The 20,465-nt window shown below is 49.9% G+C and overlaps 1 protein-coding gene across 9 annotated transcripts in view; it reads left to right on the top strand.

The window, feature by feature from the left end:
• Positions 1-373: 373 nt before the first annotated feature.
• FBXO31 (F-box protein 31) overlaps positions 374-20,465 on the top strand; it is a 45,755-nt gene continuing 25,663 nt past the window's right edge. Inside the window, exons 1-3 of one of the 9 annotated variants that reach the window (XM_067719794.1) lie at positions 374-757; positions 15,243-15,314; positions 18,752-18,838. In XM_067719794.1, coding sequence (XP_067575895.1) covers positions 409-757; positions 15,243-15,314; positions 18,752-18,838 — 508 coding nt within the window. In that variant the 5' untranslated portion in view covers positions 374-408. Of the gene's footprint in view, positions 758-13,590; positions 14,130-14,414; positions 14,569-15,242; positions 15,315-17,679; positions 17,929-18,751; positions 18,839-20,465 lie in introns of those variants that run through there. The other 8 variants (XM_067719791.1, XM_067719793.1, XM_067719798.1 and 5 more) reach the window with 8 other exon arrangements.

The raw sequence follows: 20,465 nt of genomic DNA, 5'->3' as shown, positions 1-20,465 counted from the left end.
AGGCGCCGGTCCCCCCGGGGGTCGTGGGATCGTGGGGCCGCGGGGAGACGGTCTCAATGACACGGGAGGGCGGGGGTAGGCGGGAGGCATTCGGGTTCGGCCCAGGTCTTTGCAGGTTCTCCCTGGTGGGCGGGGCCAAGCCCTAGACCGCGAGGTCGCCTATGCATTCGGGGCGTGGCTTGACAGTCGGGAGAGGTGTGGCTCGAATCCCAGGGGCGTGTCTTGTTTTCCTGGGGCAGGGGCTCGGATCCTCCGGGGGGCGGGGCTCGACTCACTAGGGGGCGGGGCTAGACTCTCACCGGGGCGGGTATAGGCTCTCTTGCGGGGTGGGGCGGGGCTCGGCTCTCTGGCGGCGCGTGCGCACCGGCGGCGGCGGCGGCGGCGGCGCGGCGGCCGTCAGTCGCCGGCATGGCGGTGTGCGCTCGCCTCTGCGGCGTGGGCCCGTCGCGGGGATGCCGGCGCCGCCAGCAGCGCCGGGGCCCGGCCGAGGCGGCAGCGGCCGACAGCGAGCCGGACACGGATCCCGAGGAAGAGCGCATCGAGGCGGGCGCGGCGGCGCTGGCCGGGGCGGGGGACGGCCGGAGCGCGGGCCCCTCGTCGCCCCCGCGCTGCTCACTGCTGGAGCTGCCGCCCGAGCTGCTTGTGGAGATCTTCGCTTCGCTGCCCGGCACCGACCTGCCCAGCCTGGCCCAGGTCTGCACCAAGTTCCGGCGCATCCTGCACACCGACACCATCTGGAGGCGGCGCTGCCGCGAGGGTGAGTGCGTCGGGGCGGGGCCTGGTTGAGGGGGCTTGGCCGGGGGAAGCTCTGGGCGGGGTCACCACGGGCTCTGGAAGGGCACCTACCTCGGAACGGTGCTCCAGGAGGGTCCCGGCCGCCGGGGCGTGCTGTGACCCCGGGGGGCCCTGCCACAGACCCGGGACCGCGGGTTCCGGGCGCGGTGGAGTTCCGGGTGGGCGGCGGACCGGGTTCTGCCTGCATGGGGTGATCAGAGAGGGGTGAGGGGTCCCCCAGCTGCGGGGGCCAGGACGCCGAGGGCAGTGACGCGAGCTGGGGCTGAGTTTAGGCCGGGGAGCAAGCTGACGTCTGTCCTTGGTCCCCAGTCCTTGGGGGCGGAGCTGACGGGAACGATGAGGGTGAACTTGAATAGTTAGGGGAGCCCGAGGGTTTGGAGTGTCTCCTGAGGGCGAGGACCTGGTCTGTGGAGCGGTGGGTGGAGCCGGGCAGTGCTGCAGGGGGCTGATGCCTCCCCTCAGGGATGGTGGTGGCCGAAGTGAGGATAGTGAGTAGTTTTGTAACAAATCTCAGGAAGAAAGCTTTACCTAATCCATAGTTCAAGTCTCTCTGTTCATTTGAACGTTGATAGATCTCTGATGTTCAGTAAGCTCTCATGTTTTGGTAAAAGCAATAGGTAAGAAAAAAAAATCAAACAGCGAAGGACAACAAAGGGAAGAAAGTAAAATATCTTCCGGGACCCCTGCAATCAAAGATAAGCCATTCTTAAAATTTTGGAAAAATTTAGTATAAAAAAAGCTTCATAGTGTTCCACTGTCTATGTATGCCACAGACTAGTCCCTTACTGATAGACGTTTAAGTTTGCAGTTTTTTCTTTTTGTAAACAGTGCTGTCAAGAGTGCCTTTGTGCCTTTTATAGGAGTTCATGGGACTTACATGGGACTTACATGTACCTTTTAGAACTTCTGAGATTATCTTCTTGGAGTGTACTTCCCAAAGTGGGGTTGTGGGCAGTGGGGTGTGCACGCTGATAACACCTTAGATACTTATTGCCCAGCTGTTGGTATTTGCACCCCCAGGAAGACTGCATGAGAAGGCCGCTTTCCAGATATCCTTCCCAGCAGGGGATCAGTCAGTCATCTTCTTTCTGCCATAAGGCTCAGTGGTCAAGACTGATTTGTAATCTGTTTATCTGCTCTGAGATCCTGGAGATGCTGCTTCACCTTCCCAAGTGTTATTGGCAAGTGCTGCTCCCATAGGGTGACTTTGAGGGTTAAATGGGATGATGCAGATGAAGCCCTCACCCCCTAAATGGTTATGATGCTTCTTGGCCATTTTAATTTCACCTCTTGTGAATTCCATGTTTGTGTTTTGTTTTGGGTTTTTTGGTCTCATTTTTTCTTAGGGAGTTTATTTTGTCTTACAAATTAGTAAGAGCTTGTTGAATATTAGCAGTGTTTTTTTTTTTTTTCTGTTGAGGTAAGTTCCCTCTATCCCCACTTACTGGAGAGTTTTTATCATAAATGGGTGTTGAATTTTGTCAAAAGATTTTGCTGCATCTATTGAGATGATCATACGGGTTTTTTGTTTGTTTGTTTTTTAATTTATTTATTTTGTTTATTTATTTTGGGCTGCTTTGGGTCTTTGGTGCTGTGTGCGGGCTTTCTCTAGTTGCGGTGAGCGGGGGCTACCCTTCATTGCGGTGCGTGGGCTTCTCATTGCGGTGGCTTCTCTTGTTGCGGAGCACGGGCTCTACGGCGCGCGGGCTCAGTAGTTGTGGCTTGCGGGCTCTAGAGCACAGGCTCAGTAGTTGTGGTGCACGGGCTTAGTTGCTCCGCGGCACGTGGGATCTTCCTGGACCAGGGCTCGAGCCTATGTCCTTTGCATTGGCAGGCGGAGTCTTAACTACTGCGCCACCCGGGAAGCCCGATCATATGGTTTTTATTTTTCAATTTGTTAATGTGGTGTATCACATTGATTGATTTGCATATATTGAAGAATTCTTGCATCTCTGGGATAAACCCCACTTGATCATGGTGTATGATCCTTTTAATGTGTTGTTGGATTCTGTTTGCTAGTATTTTGTTGAGGATTTTTTGCATCTGTACTCATCAGTATATTGGTCTGTAATTTTGTTTTTTGTAGTATCTTTGTCTGGTTTTGGCATCAGGTGGCTTCGTAGAATGAGTGTGGGAGCGTTCCTTCCTCTGCAATTTTTTGGAAGAGTTTGAGAAGGATGGGTGTTAGCTCGTCTCTAAATATTTGATAGAATTCACCTGTGAAGCCATCTGGTCCTGGACTTTTGTTTGTTGGAAGATTTTTAATCACAGTTTCAATTTCATTACTTGTGATTTGTCTCTTCATATTTTCTATTTCTTCCTGGTTCAGTCTTGGAAGGTCATACCTTTCTAAGAATTTGTCCATTTCTTCCAGGTTGTCCATTTTATTGGCATAGAGTTGCCTGTAGTAGTCTCTTAGGATGCTTTGTATTTCTGTGGTGTCCATTGTAACTTCTCCTTTTTCATTTCTAATTTTATTGATTTGAGTTCTCTCCCTCTTTTTCTTAATGACTCTGACTGAAGGTTTGTCAATTTTGTTTATCTTCTTAAAGAACCAGCTTTTAGTTTTATTGACCTTTGCTATTGCTTTCTTTGTTTCTATTTCATTTATTTCTGCTCTGATCTTTATGATTTCTTTCCTTCTACTAACTTTGGGTTTTGTTTGTTCTTCTTTCTCTAGTTCCTTTAGGTGTGAGGTTAGATTGTTTATTTGAGATTTTTCTTGTTTCTTGAGGTAAGATTGTATTGCTATAAACTTTCCTCTTAGAACTGCTTTTGCTGTATCCCATAGGTTTTGGATCATCGTGCTTTCATTGTCATTTGTCTCGAGGTATTTTTTGATTTCCTCTTTGATTTCTTCAGTGATCTCTTGGTTATCTAGTAATGTATTGTTTAGCCTCCATGTGTTTGTGTTTTTTACATTTTTTTCCCTGTCATTTATTTCTAATCTCATAGCATTGTGGTCAGAAAAGATGCTCGATATGATTTAAATTTCTTAAATTCACTGAGGCTTGATTTGTGACCCAAGATGTGATCTATCCTGGAGAATGTTCCATGTGCACTTGAGAAGAAAGTGTAATCTGCTGTTTTCGGATAGAATGTGCTATAAATATCAATTAAATCTGTCTGGCCTATTGTGTCATTTAAAGCTTGTGCTTCCTAATTAATTTTCTGTCTGTTTTTGTTTTTGTTTTTGCGGTACGCGGGCCTCTCACAGTTGTGGCCTCTCCCGTTGCGGAGCACAGGCTCCGGACGCGCAGGCTCAGCGGCCATGGCTCACGGGCCCAGCCGCGCCGCGGCATGTGGGATCCTCCCGGACCGGGGCACGAACCCGTGTCCCCTGCATCGGCAGGCGGACTCTCAACCACTGCGCCACCAGGGAAGCCCTAATTTTCTGTCTGGATGATCTGTCCATTGGTGTAAGTGAGGTGTTAAAGTCCCCCACTATTATTGTATTCCTGTCGATTTCCTCTTTTTCAGCTGTTAGCATTTGCCTTATGTATTGAGGTGCTCCTTTGTTGGGTGCATATATATTTATAATTGTTATATCTTCTTCTTGGATTGATCCCTTGATCATTATGTAGTGTCCTTCCTTGTCTCTTGTAACTTTCTTTATTTTAAAGTCTATTTTATTTTATATGAGTATTGCTACTCTAGTTTTCTTTTGATTTCCATTTGCTTGGAATATCTTTTTCCATCCCCTCACTTTCAGTCTGTATGTGTCCCTAGGTCTGAAGTGAGTCTCTTGTAGGTAGCATATATATGGGTCTTGTTTTTGTATCCATTCAGTGAGCCTGTGTCTTTTGGTTGGAGCATTTAATCCATTCACATTTAAGGTAATTATTGATATGTATGTTACTATTACCATTTTCTTAATTTTTTTTTTTTTTTTGCGGTACGCGGGCCTCTCACTGTTGTGACCTCTCCTGTTGCAGCACAGGCTCAGACCGGGGCACGAACCCGTGTCCCCTGCCTTGGCAGGCGGACTCTCTACCACTGCGCCACCAGGGAAACCCTTGGGTTTGTTTTTGTAGGTCCTTTTCTTCTCTCTCTCTTTTTTTTACATTAAAAAAATTTTATTTATTTATTTATTTATTTTTGGCTGCATTGGGTCTTTGTTGCTGGGTGCGGGCTTTCTCTAGTTGTGGTGTGTGGGCTTCTCAATGTGGTGGCTTCTGTTGTTGCAGAGCATGGGCTCTAGGCACATGAGCTTCAGTAATTGTAGCATGTGGGCTTAGTAGTTGTGGCTCACGGGCTCTAGAGCGCAGGCTCAGTAGTTGTGGTGCATGGGCTTAGCTGCTCCACGGCATGTGGGATCTTCCCAGACCAGGGCTCGAACCCGTGTCCCCTGCATTGGCAGGTGGATTCTTAACCACTGCGCCACCAGGGAAGTCACTTTTCTTCTCTTGTTTCCCACTTAGAGAAGTTCCTTTAGCATTTGTTGTAGAGCTGGTTTGGTGGTGCTGAATTCTTTTAGCTTTTGCTTGTCTGTAAAGCTTGCTGGGTAGAGTAATCTTGGTTGTAGTTTCTTCTGTTTCATCACTTTTAATATATCGTGCCACTCCCTTCTGGCTTGTAGAGCTTCTGCTGAGAAAGCAGCTGTTCACCTTATGGGAGTTCCCTTGTATGTTATTTGTTGTTTTTCCCTCGTTGCTTTTAATAATTTTTCTTTGTTTTTAATTTTTGTCAATTTGATTACTATGTGTCTTGGTGTGTTTCTCCTTGGATTTATCCTGCCTGGAACTGTCTGTGCTTCCTGCACTTGGGTGGCTGTTTCCTTTCCCATGTTAGGGAAGTTTTCGACTGTAATCTCTTCAAATATTTTCTCAGGTCTTTTCTCTGTCTGTACTCCTTTTGGGACTGAATAATGCGAATGTTGGTGCGTTTAATGTTGTCCCAGAGGTCTCTTAGACTGTCTTCATTTCTTTTCATTCTCTTTTCTTTGAATATTAGCAGTATTAACCTTTTGTCATCTATTTGGCAAGTGAGTTTCTTTTGACATTTTAAAATAGAGGCAAAGAGAGTTCCACCTTTTCATTTGCTTTGTTTTGTATTTTGTACACCTGTGAGACCCAGGTTCATCACAGATGTTCCTTTGTGCTCTGTGGAGTTTCTCCATCAGTCAGCCAAACCTGTGTGGTGGTCTCCGGGTGTTGTCTCTGGGGAAACTGTAAGGTATGTAGCAAGAGAGAGTAACGGAAGACTTCTGTATAATCAGAAAACTCAAAGGTATGCCACATAGTAAAATTAACTGGAGGTACAGCTCAGGGCAAATTCTTAGAATTGCTAGTGGAAGCATAAAAAGTCCTCACGAAGATGTGGAAAGACTTTGGGGGGCAGACAGGGAAGGACTCTTCAGTCCTTCTTTGCCTCCTTCTGTGCTTCTCAGTTCAGCTTTTCTGGGACAGCAGACACTGTGATGGTAGGATCAAGGTCTCTTCTTCACCCAGGTGGCTTAGCAGCTAGGAGAATTTTCACTTTGAGAAATTAAGAAAATGAAAAACAGACATGGTAAAACAGGCATATTCCTAGTCATCCCCAGTAAATAACAGTTAAGTCTTCTGTCATATTTGCTTTTGAATTCTCTACCTTTTTTTGAAAGAAAACCTCTCAGGCAGCATTTAAGTCCCTCCTGATCACCCCTGTCCTTCCCACTCCCAAGAAGCAACCACTATTGTGGGTTGAGTTTACTTGTATATACATACTCCTGTAACATCCCCAATGTGTAACATTGTTTTACGGTACTTTAATTTTAAGAAATATATCATACCATAAGTATTGTGCATCTGCCTTTTCCCCCTGTCAACTTGTGTTTTTAAATTCTGTCCATGTTAATATATTTAAGTCTGGTTCAGTCTTCTTGAACACTATGTGGTGGTTCATAATTTGAAGAGGCCACATGTGTTCTTTGCTCATTTTAATTTTTTTCATACAGTGTACACAGTGTTACAGCAAAGAAGCTCTTACGTGTCTTCAGACGCAGATAAATTTGTAAATTTCTCTAAGGAATATATCCAGAAGTGGTGTTGCCGGGGTAGTGGGCTGTGAGATTTGCAGTTTTACTAGATACTGACCAGTTATTTTTTTGGAGTGATTCTTCACTCCAAATATAACATAGTTGTATTTTCCTCTTTGCACACCTGTCACGAGGGTGTGCACAGGCAAGTCACCGAAAGTGACAGGAATGCTCTGTGTTTGTTTACACAGTAGCTGTCTTTGTGGTCTGGGTTCTTTAAGTTATCTCATTTAATCCAGTGTCCTCTGAATTCTTTCTAGTTTGGATGATTCATTTCTAAAAATCTGTGTCAATCTGGGTGAGAAACAGCATCTCATATTAATTTGCAGACGGCTGATAACTCATGAAGATGCACATTTAAGAAATAAAATTATAGGCAATTTGGATTTCTCTTATTCGCGTATCCTTAATCTTTGCCCTTTTTCTCTATCGTTATTTTTTCTTATTGATTTGCGGGTTTTATTTATTTAACCTGGGTCGATTTCTGTTTAATATACGCAAAACATTTTCTCATAGTCAATAACCCTTTGCTTTTTAACTTCATTTACAGTGACTTTTGCAAAAGTTACTGCATTAGTCAAAGTGACTTCTGCAAAAGCTACAGCGTTAATCAAAGCTACGCACTTTTAACTTCGGGTTTAAGTAATCATTGTTGTCCCGAGGTTATGAAGGTCTTCAGTTTCACTAGTTCATTCTGGTAGCTTTCATTTCCAGCTCATCTGGGTCCAACATTGGATGGTTGGCAGTTCCGTGCGTAATTCATAGGCATCTCGTAGGGTTAGTCTAATTATGACTGGAATATGTATAAGAATAGTCGCATGTGAGACAAGTCTGATCTTATTTCCCTGAGCCCCAGACTTCTTCCATCCTGAACTAGACATTTGGTTATGGTGGGTGTTAAGGCCAAAGTCATGTCCACAGAGGCAAAAACCAGTGCCCTCAGCCTTGGTGAGCAGGAGCTGGGTGGTCCTAGCCCAGCAGGCTTCCTGGCCCAGAAGCTCCAGGTCCGGCCCTGACACGGCACGATGGTGCTTCCATTTGTTAGTGTCTTGGGAAGGTGAGTGAGACGTTAGTGAGTCTGCACGTTTACTACTCAGTGTTTACACGTTTGCTTTCTGTATTTTGATAATTGGGTTTCCCAGAGGAGAAGACAAGCCACAGAAAGGGGCACAGGGAGGAGGGTGCCACGCACCTGTGTTTTATTGTTTCAGAGCGTTTGGGGCTGTGATGGACTTCCAGGGCATGGGCAGGGCGAGCATGTCAGTGGCTCTTCATAAAATGAGAGGATGACTCAGGGGCGGGGGGGCGTAGGGACGCTACAAACTTAAAATGAGAAGGCTTTATAGCGCTTGATGAGAATCTCACAATTTTCAGTGTCCTAGCAATAATAAGTCAACAATAATAATCAGTTGTTTTTATAGAATTTGGTCTTTTGAGCCTCCTGCCTGTTGGAGCTATTTGATTAACTATTTTCAGGTGGTATTTCTGGGGGCGGGTGAAAGAAAGTTGCTACTGAGAAGCCCAATCTGTGTTCCTGTTTCGGGGGCAGATACACCAAATAGGCGCTATTCCCCCTCTTACAGGAAACCAAACCAGAGCAACCCCAGCCGGCAGCGTGGGCGCGGCGTCGGGAGCCCAGCAATGTTTTGATGCATCCCTCCTTTGGCTTCAGGCCTCCTGCAGTTACTGGCATGTGGGGCTATAAATAAGCCATCGTTTCTCAGAGCATAGCATAGCAGCCGAGTTCGTTCTTTGTCTTTGACCGAGAGGAGGCTTTTTTTGGTTAACATTTCACTGTTTAGTTGGTGAATTTTTAAATGCTGGCCGGTCTACCTGAGGCTAAGGTGTTTAGAAAATTCAGACCATGGTTCTAAATCAGAACATTCAAATAATAACAAAAGAAGCATTTAAAAGCAAAGGAAATGCAAAGGAAGTGCTCCCACATGTATTTTCCCTTCTACACCAAACTCTTAAATATTGAGACATAGAGTGAGGTTTTGAATTTATAATATATATTTGTCCATTTCTCCCCTTGATGGTAAGTGTTTTAATGACACCTGGAATAATATTTGTATAATATTTTGATCACTTGTGAGTCTAAAGTGGGCTTCAATTCCATCATAATTAGAAATACCCTTTTCCCAAAATGTATGAGCTTTATGACAGAAATGGGAAGTTAAAAACCAATATTTAATTTTGTATTTGCATGCAGAAGAAAACGCTTTCTATTCTGTTTGATGTGCTGATGTGAAATGTGAGAAATGCGGCTTTTGTTAACCATGGCTGAAATTGGAAGGGTCGTCTTGGGAAGAGGTGAAATGGGCAAGTCGTAGGCTTTGAAGTCGGCTTTGGGCATATTTTATGATTCTTGTTGAGCCTTCCTGTTTTGGGGCTGGGGTGGGCGGTGTTGAGGTAGGAGAAGCATACGTGCCTCAGCCGTGAGAAGAGGAAAGCAGGCCCCCTCCTGGACGTACAGCAGGATCTCAGAATCGTAGGGGGACATTTATCCTTTTCTTCTCCTGGACGTACAGCAGGATCTCAGAATCGTAGGGGGACATTTATCCTTTTCTTCCGCTTTGCTCTTGTCAGGACTACAGTCTCTGTATTTTTGGAAGTCCAATCTCATGTGCTGCTTCACAGAGAAACCTCATCCGTCCAGTTAGCGAAGTAGGAGAGGGTAAAGGAAAACGGTGCCTCTTGAGGGACATTGCTAACCTTACAAAAGCGAGCTGGAAAATGGACCTGGCCCCCAGAAAGCACCGAGTGAAGATTTCCCCTTGGCCTTGCTTAATTGGGCAGATATGGTTGCCTTGCCAGGAAGAACTGATGGGCCATTTTCACTGTTTCGCTGTGTTTACAAAGTGATTACATAATGCATTTGGTTTGTCTTTCTGGCTGGAAAGAGTGTGCAAATACAAGGGCATCTTTGGGACTTTGGAGGAACAGGTGTCCTGTGAGAAAGCCAGGACCGGTCAGGAGGCGGCCTGGGTTCTAACTCGTGAGTCAGCATCCTTTGCCAGTGACACCCTCACTGTCTGCCCAGTGGTGATGGACAGGGGAGGAAACCCAGAGTAGCCAAGCCTGTATGAGGAGTATTAGTGGGGAGTCGGGAAGTGTCTGAAATCTGAGAAGGGGTCCGGGGCGAGGTGATGGCAGAGTCAGACTCTGCTTACCTCCTGGTCTCACGAGTGGCTGGCGAGACCGAGCAGGTGTGTGTGCACTAGGAAGAAGTGTCCGGGCATGACAGGTGGGCTTCCACTGGAGTGGGGCTCCCTTGGCCAGGGATACCTGTCGTGGAGCTGGACAGGGTCAGCGTCCTCTGGCTGGCAGGGCGAGGCTTCTCGAGGCTGCTGTTGGCACCAAGACTGTTCATCTTTGTAGGGGTGGAGCTGGTTGGGAAGAAGTCGCGTGGAGTATGTAGGTGCTGTCAGCTGTTCTTGGGAACTATTGGTTAGCATCCCGAATATTCTAGGTGTTGAATAGGAGATGCCTATGGGCTGTATCCAGGTTTTGGTTTTTACATTCTTCCCATCCTAAGATGAGCTGGCTGCACAGTGTTTTTCCAGATCTGCTACATTATCAAAAAAAAAAAAAAAAGGCATTTCATGCAGTTATAGTAATAGCTAAGGAAAGCAGCGAGCTAGGGGACACAGAGGGGTTTGGAAGCGGCACTGTGCTGTCACAGGGGTGTCCTCGGAACAGTTGTGTCAGGAAGCCTGGGGGCCAGTTGCCTGACACCCTTGAGCCTGGCAGAGCCCCCTCCCCACCAGCTCCCTCCCCTGTCTCTGCCTCCTTTATCAGCCTCAGAAGTAAAGGTTTTATTTATTTATTTATTTTTTCGGCTGCGTTGGGTCTTAGTTGCGACACGCAGGATCTTTCACTTTGGCGCTGGCTCTTCCTTGCGGCGTGAGGGCTTCTCTCTAGTTGTGGCGTGCAAGTTTTTTCTCTCTAGTTGTGGTGTGCAGGCTCCAGGGCGCGTGGGCTCTCTAGTTTGCGGCCTGTGGGCTCTCTCATCGAGGTGCGCGAGCTCAGTTGTTGTGGTGCGTGGGCTTAGTTGTCCCGTGACATGTGGGATCTTAGTTCCCCCACCAGGGATCAAACCCGAGTCCCCTGCATTGGAAGGCGTATTCTTTACCGCTGGACCACCAGGGAAGTCTCTCGGAAGTAAAGTTTTAACCATATTTTATTAAGGGATATAATTATTCCCTAACTTAGTGCAAACAAAAATGTGCTAAATTTGCAATCAACACTGCCTTTTGGTTTTATTTGGAAAACGGTGTGAGTTTACAGCAGGTGGGAAACAAGCCCGCAGCGCTCCTCCACTCTTCCTTCTCCCACTCTCTCCTGCCTGCCGGAGGCCACAGCTGGGTTCCAGCTGGGTTCCCCCATCCTTTCCTGCCACCTCTGACTTACCTGGTGGTGCAGTGGCCTCCTCACGGGACCCCCCACCTGCGTCTCCAGGTGTGTCTCCGCTGGCTCCACCCACAGGTTACCCAGTCCAGGCTGCTTTTCTACCTGAGACTCTTCAGTGCTTCTGCGTTTCCTGTGGACTCCCGGCTCTGGCAGGACCAGGAGACCACCCCCTTTCCAGCCTTATCTTGTGTGCCCACCAGCTTGCTTCAGACACTGTCTTAGTGCTGTGCCCTTCCAACGTGGCAGGAACCCTTATAAGTGGCATTTATGGGGAGCATGGGGCTAAGTTCCCTCTAATTGCAGGTACCAAGGCAGGTGCAGTGCATAGAATTATGATGTTAACTTTGTCATGTTCCATTCCGATGCAGAAAGCGTGCACATCTCAGCCACGGCTGGCACAGATACTGCCTCTGTTAATCTCCGTTAATCTCTTCGAGGGAAGGAACCTCAGGAAGCAGCATGTATTCCTTAGGTACTCCTAAGGAACAAGAAAGTGGAAAAGAGGGAGAGAGAAAACTCTTCTCACCCATTCCCACCCGCAGAGACTGAATAGACTTCCTGCACATTCAGACACATGCTCTGGGTGCAGGGGTTTTCGGTAACGACCGTCACACAGTACTGACCTCACTGGACAGGAAATGCGCCCCTGGCAGTCAGGTCACCAGAGGATGGAGCTTCAGTGTCGACTTGGCCCAGATTCCTGGGCTCTTTTTCCGTCTTGGCAAAACATTTGTTCAATAGCTTTCTGGAAATTTTCTGATTGGAGTATTTGAAGTGGCAACTTAATTTTTTTATTGTGGTAACGTATACACAAAATAAAATTTACCACTTTAACCATTTTTAAGCTACAGTTTAGTGATATTAAGTATGTTCACATTGTTGTGCAGCCGTCACCCCCATCATCTCCAGAACCTTTCCGTCTTATCCAGCTGACACTGAGTCCCCATTAAACACTGACTCCCCGTTTTCCCTTTCTCAGCCCCTGCACTCACCATTCTACTTTCTGTCTCTGTGAAATGTGGCTATTCTATAGGGACGTCATATAAGTGGAGTCATACAATGTTGTCCTTTTGTGACTGCTTATCTCACTCAGCAAAACGTCCTCAAGATTCAGCCAGGCTATAGCAGGTGTCAGACTCTCCTTACTTTTTTTTGTTTGTTTGTTTTTTGGTGGTTTTTTTTTGCGGTACGCGGGCCTCTCACTGTTGTGGCCTCTCCCGTTGCGGAGCACAGGCTCCGGACATGCAGGCTCAGCAGCCATGGCTCACGGGCCCAGCCGCTCTGCAGCATGTGGGATCTTCCCGGACCGGGGCACAAACCCGTGTCCCCTGCATCGGCAGGCGGACTCTCAACCACTGCGCCAGGGAAGCCCTCTCCTTCCTTTTTAAGGCTGGATAATATTCCATCGTGTGGATGGACCCTGTTCTGCTTGCCCATCAACCATCGGTGGGCGCTTGGGTTGCTTCCCCTTCTTGGCTATCGTGAGTAGTGCTGCTGTAAACATGGGTGTACAAACATCTCTGAGTCTCTGCTTTCATCTCTTTTGGGTACGTACCCAGAAATAGGATATAGCTGTATCATATGGTAATTCCATGGTTAATTTAAATTTCCTCAAGTCCAGCTGACCCACTTTTCTCCCCCTTCCCAACTTTCTTTTTACTTGCTGCCATTTTTGGAGTAGACACTTTGAAAACAGACTTTCACAAGCTACTTTATGTCATAGATTAGCAAGGAAAGTATTTGAATCGGCAGCCTGCAACCCAAATTTGGCACTTAGAAAGCAGCTGTGGGCAGCACGGTTTGCTGTGCTAACTTTAACCATCTTGGGTAGGACGGCGTTAATGCTGGTCTTGGGTAGGATGGCGTTAACACTGGTGAGTTTTTCTAGGGGGAAGGATCCGTGGTTCTGCATGTACACTGGCCTTAATGCTATTTTAAGGGCACTTTCCCTGATGACTTATGGGAAGGTTTATGGAACAGTCAGAGTATGTGGAATTGTTCTGAGCCACTGTTTAAAAAAAAAAGATTTTTCCATCATGTGAAAAATACTGAACATTTCTTGAAGGAGCAGTTGGGTCAGAATGACATTGTTCCGCTTCGGTGAATTTATTATCTTCTGGGAACATTAAGAAAAACCCACTAAGCATTGCTGTATTTATGAGCACTGCATCATGTTTTTGCTGTTCTTCTGATTGCTAGTGGCGTTCCTGTGGATGGTTTGTCTGCTTGTGCAGGGTCATCTCTTGTGTGATATTATCAGCACCTTTTCTTGACACGATGTGCAGAGATTCTTGACAATTTGGTCATCCTGGCTAAAACCCTTAGAATCGCTTGGAAGTCTGAGCGGGTGCTGGGACGTGGTGCGTTGTCTCTAGCAGGTCGGAGGATCGCTGGGCTCAGATGCGAAAGTCACCCACTGGGTCGGCAGATGCTGTGGGGCAACACTGCTGCTTCAGTGTGCTGCAGGCCGCCGGGGCACACTCGGACGCGCCTTGGGTCTGTGCCCTGCATCTCACCGGCAGAGTGTCCACGTGTATCACAAAAGCGCGCAGTTCAGAGAAGACTACCCCGCGCCTCACCTGTACCCCGGCTCCCAAACTGTCTCGTCAACAAGGCAGCAAGAGGTGCATCTCATCTATCCCGTGCGCTGGTCACTGCTGGAACCGGGAGAGGACCTGTCCTTTAGCATGACATAGGAAACAAACCGAGGCACCAGTCTTGTGCGGTGACGGTTTTGGAGTGCCTGGTTGGTGCGAGGGAAGGACACTGTTTATGGAGAGCACACGAGGTGGTGACAGCCACTGTGGTCGTCAGGAGGGCCACCTGGCTGTGGTGGACATCCCAGAGCAGACGGGGAATCATGAAGACAGCTCGTTGTGGAGCAGAGCTCTTCTCAAGAGCACAGGTAGACCAGCTGCAGCTTGGTCGCCAACAAGGGCGGGAGTGGCCCTTCCAGCTGGTCCCTGGCATGGTCTGCAAGGATTTTGACAAACCAGGGCCTCTCAGTTGCTGGTGACTCATGTGACATGCAGGTGTCACCCCGTCCAAGGTCACAAACAAGCACATTTTGTTATCTAGTTCCTGACACGTTCTTGTAACTTGCATAACACTCCAGAGTGGAGTCCACATTCTTCCTGGCAGGAGGATAAAACGTGTGTTTTTGTCTGGTGACGAGCAAGGCCATGGTCTGCTCATCGGCAGTGGAACAGGGGAAGCAGCACCGTCGGGCAGGCCCATCTCAGGGAGGTTTGCCAGCTGCTAACCGCCTTGCCCCAACTGGTTTCTCCACCGTCTGCATCTTGAGCTTGGCTTGGATATGGTCAAAATCCTCGCAGAAGCGTTGGGTTAGTGTCATCATCCATTCCACTGAAAAGACCAGGCCTTGGGGCCGGGGTGGGGTCTGTGATGTGATGAGGTGGACAGCCTTTTGCTGGCCAGACTGCAGTCCCCCTTCTGGAAGGACTGCTGAGTCACCAACCTCTCCACGCCTGGGTTTCTCTCCCGGAGGTGGGGCAGAGCGCTGGCCGTGGAGGTGGGTGTCAGGGATTTGCTTCAAGGCCGTCCTGGGCAGCCCCAGCTGTGTCTTCGTTTCACAGAATCAGGAGGGGGTTAGGGGGGCCTTCGTGGAACCCTGACACCAGTGATGGTCTCATTTCCATGGGAACTCGCATCGTCTCCAGACTCTGAGTTTCTGCCACACCGTGGTCATAAACCAGGGTGTCTGGTTGTGAGTTTGAGCGATTAGGTTTCTAGAGCTTATCAGAATAGACATGGCAGGTTGCTATTTCATGCGGAGTGGAGTTGCCTAAAAATAGAGTAGTGGCTTCATTGGTGAGTGAGGGTGTTGACTGTGGAGAAGGGCCATGAAACCTCCACAGTGAAAGAAGGGTCAGGCGGAGAAGACAAGGCCAAGGCTGAGGCGTGCCTGCTCCACCCCCACCCGCACGTCTGTCTATTAATATTTCTGCTGCTTTATGACTTCTTGACTGTAATTTCCAGCAAACGTTTCTTGTTGCAGAGTACGGCGTTTGTGAAAACTTGCGGAAGCTGGAGATCACGGGCGTGTCTTGTCGAGACGTCTACGCGAAGTGTAAGTTAATCTGTCACCATCTTCTGTTAACTTGTTCCAGAAGCAGGTGCTCAGAGACATCAGCCACGGAAAATAAAAGTCCATGGCCCTCAGCCCACAGGTGTGTTCTCAGATATGCTTTAAGTTCAGTTTTGACGTTGTAGAGACAGCGCTGGTAGTAACAGCACTGACAAGGTCGGGGGCTCTCTTCTCCCCTTCTGAGTGAATCATGACCCTGATTTTGCAGCGCAGGTGGATGAAGGTGTCTTTCCTCTGGGGAACGTGGCTGCCCTGGAAACAACTCTGGTGTGCTTGGAGGTGCCCGTCTCTCTAGATCCCAGGCCCGCAGCCTGGTTGGAGACGTGGACACCAGGAGCAACTGTGACATGCAGCCGTGACAGCTGCCAGGGCCCCTCCCCGCCACCCTGACCGCACCAGCCCCGGCCCTTCCTTGGCTTGTTTCCTGCAGGCACGTTGAGTCTCCCAGCGCCCCCATTTCTTGTCCCCGCCCCTTTGCTTTCCAGAGTCGCCAGCAATGCTCCGTGATGCCTAGAGCCCCCGACCCCAAGCACCTCTCTGCTGGCCCTTCCTCAGGGCCCTTTGCGTGAGGCTGTGAGGGTGTCCGTTGGCACTGACATCACCCAGGGGCAGTGGGCACACCGTCCCGCGGGGAGCAGCCTGCCTGTCCCTGCCCGGCGGGGTGTGGCGTGTGTTGTTAACACTCGGGGCTGGGTAGTAAAGGACGGGGAAAGAAGGATCACGATGGCCCGCTCCTCTTTGGCCTGAGGTTGACCTGTTGACCTCTCTGAAAAGGACCTTAAGTGTTCATCTTAAAACCAGCTTGGTAGATTTTGGCTTACACATTCTTTATTTTTTTTGTGGTATGCGGGCCTCTCACTGTTGCGGCCTCTCCCGTTGCGGAGCACAGGCTCCGGACGCGCAGACTCAGCGGCCATGGCTCACGGGCCCAGCCGCTCCGCGGCATGTGGGATCCTCCCGGACCGGGGCAAGAACCCGTGTCCCCTGCATCGGCAGGCGGACTCCCAACCACTGCGCCACCAGGGAAGCCCTGGCTTACACATTCTTTTGAACTCTGCACCAGTTCTGCCCTGAACACCTAGACCAGATGATGCTTCTTACTTAAACACCGAGAGGCTGGGGACTGGGCTCCTGCTCGGAAAAACCTGTGATTCAGGATGGAGGGACTTCCCGGGTGCCAGGCTGCTGGGTGGGAGCCAGCGTGCTGGAGGCTTCCTTCCAGTGTCAGGGGCTTGCTCGTTGGTGTCGCTTGCTGTGTTCCCTCTTTTCAGTGGATTTGCTGCTCTCAGAGTCCCCCTGGGAGACGCCTCTCCTCCTGTGTCCCGCATCCCCCGCACAGGTAGAGTGTGGACTTCTGCGGAGCGTCAGCTCTGTGGGGAGACAGCCCAGGGGGGGCGCAGTTGGTCCCTCAATCTGGGCTGATTTCTTCATCCCGTCAGACTTCTCTCCACCTCGATCCCGTGGCCATTTGGGATGTTGGGTTGGCCAGTGTTCCTGGGTTAGAGTTTGCTCACGAGCGGGGAGATCTCCTGTTGGAGGCTCTAAGTTCTTCGTGGACCTTCCCCGGCCGCCCGGGGCACGTGTGGTTCTCGATGTTGGCGCTTGGCTGTGCCTTCGAGGCTGTTGCCCCTCCCACCTTCTCTGGGAGCCCTGTGTGTCCCAGCCTCACCTCTGCCACCTCCCCGTATCCGCTTGTCCCCACTTGCCGAGGGGCTCGGGCTGCATCCTCAGCCACCCTCAGACGCCATCCCGACCTAGCGCCCCACCCCACCCCCGTGCCGCTGTCCTTGGTCCTGAAGCCCAGGGCAGGGCGGGTCTGCGCAAGGCCTCCCGCGCCTCCTTCCCTGTGCAGCTTCGCATTTTGGTTTCTTCTCTGGCCTCTGCTTCATGTCCCACCCACCCAAGAGCATGCGTGTCTCCAGGGGAAGTGGGTCTTGGGGCCCGAGTGGTCACGTCTCGTGAAAATGTAACTCCTTCCTGTCTTGTGGTCTCAGTGGTGAGAACAGTGCCACTTTGAACCCTGCAGAGCCCGGAGTTCCAGGGCTGGAAAGGTGGTTGTGTCCCCTTCCCTCCCGTCCCGCCCTCCATCCTGGGGTTGCCCCCAGGGCCCCGCTCCACTCTCTGCTTCAGTGTTGCTCCCCAGCGTCCGTGTCTTAAGTCTCCCAGAGCAGAGAATCCAGGAGGCCGCCCTCGCTATGGGCGTCGTGTCCAAGTCAGAGGCACACTCCCCACAGGAGTCCCTGTGAGCGCACAGAAACGAGAGGTTCCTGGCTTTGGGGACGGTCAGCTGTTTCCATGAGGATCTAATATGAGAAGTCCTTATCATCTCACTGCTTTTTGAGTTTGTTAGGCCATTTGATGATATCATCTCAAAGCCACTTGAGTTCTGTCTAAGAGTTGTAAGCCCTCAAAATACTCCTGGAGGGAGGCAGGTGCTCGTACCTGCTAGGTGTTGGGGGCTGAAGCACCCAGAGGAGAACACGTGTGAGAATGAAGGCCCCCACAGAGCTCATCTCAGCTGTGGGCAGAGGGGTTGCCCGGGCCTTGGGGACATCTGTCCTGTGGAGGGGACGTCTGGGCACAGGTGGATGGGCAGGTGAGTAGGACAGAGGGGGAGGTCCAGGTGGGCCAGGGAGAGGGGACAAGGGCCACGGTGAGGTCACTGTGAGGCAAAGGAGGACGTCTGTAGACTTCTTTGACTGCTGGTTCTTAACCCCTTGAACATGGTCGCCAAATCCAGAGACTGATTCATATTATCTATTATCAGCACCCCTGAGCGTTTGATCTGCCCCGGCCAAAGCGAGCTTCAGTTTTCATCTTCACAGTGCAGGAACTGTGTTTTTGTGAATTTGCTTTGAAGGCCTTATCCAGGAGAAAATCACTTAGCTTCTGGAATAGGTGGTAGAAGACAGTCGTCCCTAGTTCCTGCTTAGATGGTAGAGTCAGCTACCTCAGTCCAGGGGTGAAGGGGTCTGATTGAGTTAGGAGGCTGGCAAACACGGTCCTTTGTCAAAAACAAAACACACACGTGCAGCAGGTGAAGGACAATGCCAGGTGTGCAGCGGGGCACAGGGTTCCCTACACAGCCACCCCAAATATCTGTGAGCTGCGACCTCTGCCCTCCCACCTCGGTGAGCCCCGCTGATTGTGGTGGGTGATGGGGAGAGAGCCCGGAGGGGGTCCCGAGCGGGCCGGCCATCATGAGTTCCTGGTGTGGATCACTGACTGACAGGAGCACCTGTCACCACAGTTCCTTCTTGGCCAGACCTGCCTCCTTGGCGACCGCTTGGTTCTGGGGGTCAAGGATGTAGGGAAGCGTGTGATGTCGGTGAGGGACAGGCGTTGAGTCCTGTGAAAATGGTTTCTACAGTCGAGAAGGCAGAACCATCTTCAGCCCTTTCCCTGCTGTGTCTGTTCAGGTATAAACCCTCGTGTGAAGTCGGGCCGTTTCATGAAAATTCTTCCCGATTACGAGCACATGGAATACAGAGATGTTTACACCTGCCGTACGTATCTCCTGCTGGCTTCCGCTTTTGTGGGTGAGCAAGACCGAGAAGCTGCATGGATAGGGCCTCTCACTTACAGCACGAGGCAGCTTCGGCCCTGAGATCGAGCTGACCTCCTTGGCGTTTGCTGGTTTGCACTTCGCTGCAGCGTCCTCCGTGGCTTGGCACAACCAGGGTCACTCTTGAGCGGCGACTCCAGGGCAGCTGCACAGATGGGCTGGGTGTCCGCAGCAGCTTTGGGTTTTTGGGTTGTACCAAGCAAGATCACCATGTTGCTGTGCATTTTAAAATTTATCGCTTCTTGAGGCAGAGTGGAAGCCTCAAAACCTTTCTATTGCAAAATGGAATGTAAGCATTCACATCTGGGCTTTATTAGTCACGTTTGCACAGCATTTGTCAATTCAAAGTGTACATACACACACACGACAAAAGTGTGTAGAAACAGTTGATTACTTAGGTCCTGATTCCTCCTTCGATTGGCATTACTTGAGCTCTGGAGATTTTCTAAGCCACATTCCATAGGTGATGAATGCTGTCCCTGCCTTTTTTTTTTTTTTTTTTTTTTTGCGGTACGCGGGCCTCTCACTGCTGTGGCCTCTCCCGTTGCGGAGCACAGGCTCCGGACGCGCAGGCTCAGCGGCCATGGCTCACGGGCCCAGCTGCTCCGTGGCACGTGGGATCTTCCCAGACTGGGGCACGAACCTGTGTCCCCTGCATCGGCAGGGGGACTCTCAACCACTGCGCCACCAGGGAAGCCCGCTGTCCCTGCCTTTTATTGGGTTGAGCCGAGATGCACTGAAAGCTGTTTTTTTTTCCTTTAAGTTATTAATTTTATTTACTTATTTTTGGCTGCGTTGGGTCTTCGTTGCTGCACGCGGGCTTTCTCTAGTTGCAGCAAGCGGGGGCTACTCTTCATTGCAGTGCGCAGGCTTCTCATTGCGGTGGCTTCTCTTGTTGTGGAGCGTGGGCTCTAGGTGCGCGGCTTCAGTAGTTGCAGCACGTGGGCTCAGTAGTTGCAGCCTGCAGGCTCTAGGGTGCACAGGCTTCAGTTGTTGTGGCTCGTGGGCTTAGTTGCTCTACGGCATGTGGGATCTTCCCGGACCAGGGATCAAACCTGTGTCCCCTGCGTTGGCAGGTAGATTCTTAACCACTGAGCCACCAGGGAAGTCCCGAAAGCTGTTTTTATGTTTCAAGAAGCACAGGGACACCCTTCTGCTCTTTACTCCACCCCTCCGAGTGCTCCTCATGTCGGTGTTGCCACCGTGGGGCAGACCCACTCCTAGGTCTTAGAGGTGCATGGTTTCGGGACTTCCCTGGTAGTCCAGCGGTTAAGACTTCGCCTTCCAATGCAGGGGGCTTGGGTTCAATCCCTGGTCAGAGAGCTAAGATCCCACATGCCTAGTGGCCAAGAAACCTGAAACATAAAGCGGAAGCAATATTGTAACAAAGTTACTAAAGACTTTAAAACTGGTCCACATCAAAAATGATCTTTAAAAAAAAAAAAAAAAGAAGTGCCCAGTTTCTAACAAAACCTACTCAGAGTAGAGGGAATAGAGTCGTTTGTGGATCTCCTCCTAACCCCCATCAGACTCCAGCCACCTAGCTGCCATGTGCTTGGCTGGCCCCA

This window comes from Pseudorca crassidens, chromosome 20 (genome assembly GCF_039906515.1).
Source record: "Pseudorca crassidens isolate mPseCra1 chromosome 20, mPseCra1.hap1, whole genome shotgun sequence".
NCBI lineage: Eukaryota > Metazoa > Chordata > Mammalia > Artiodactyla > Delphinidae > Pseudorca > Pseudorca crassidens.
The sequence above is the reverse complement of the archived record's forward strand: the minus strand, read 5'-3'. Positions and strand labels throughout refer to the sequence as shown.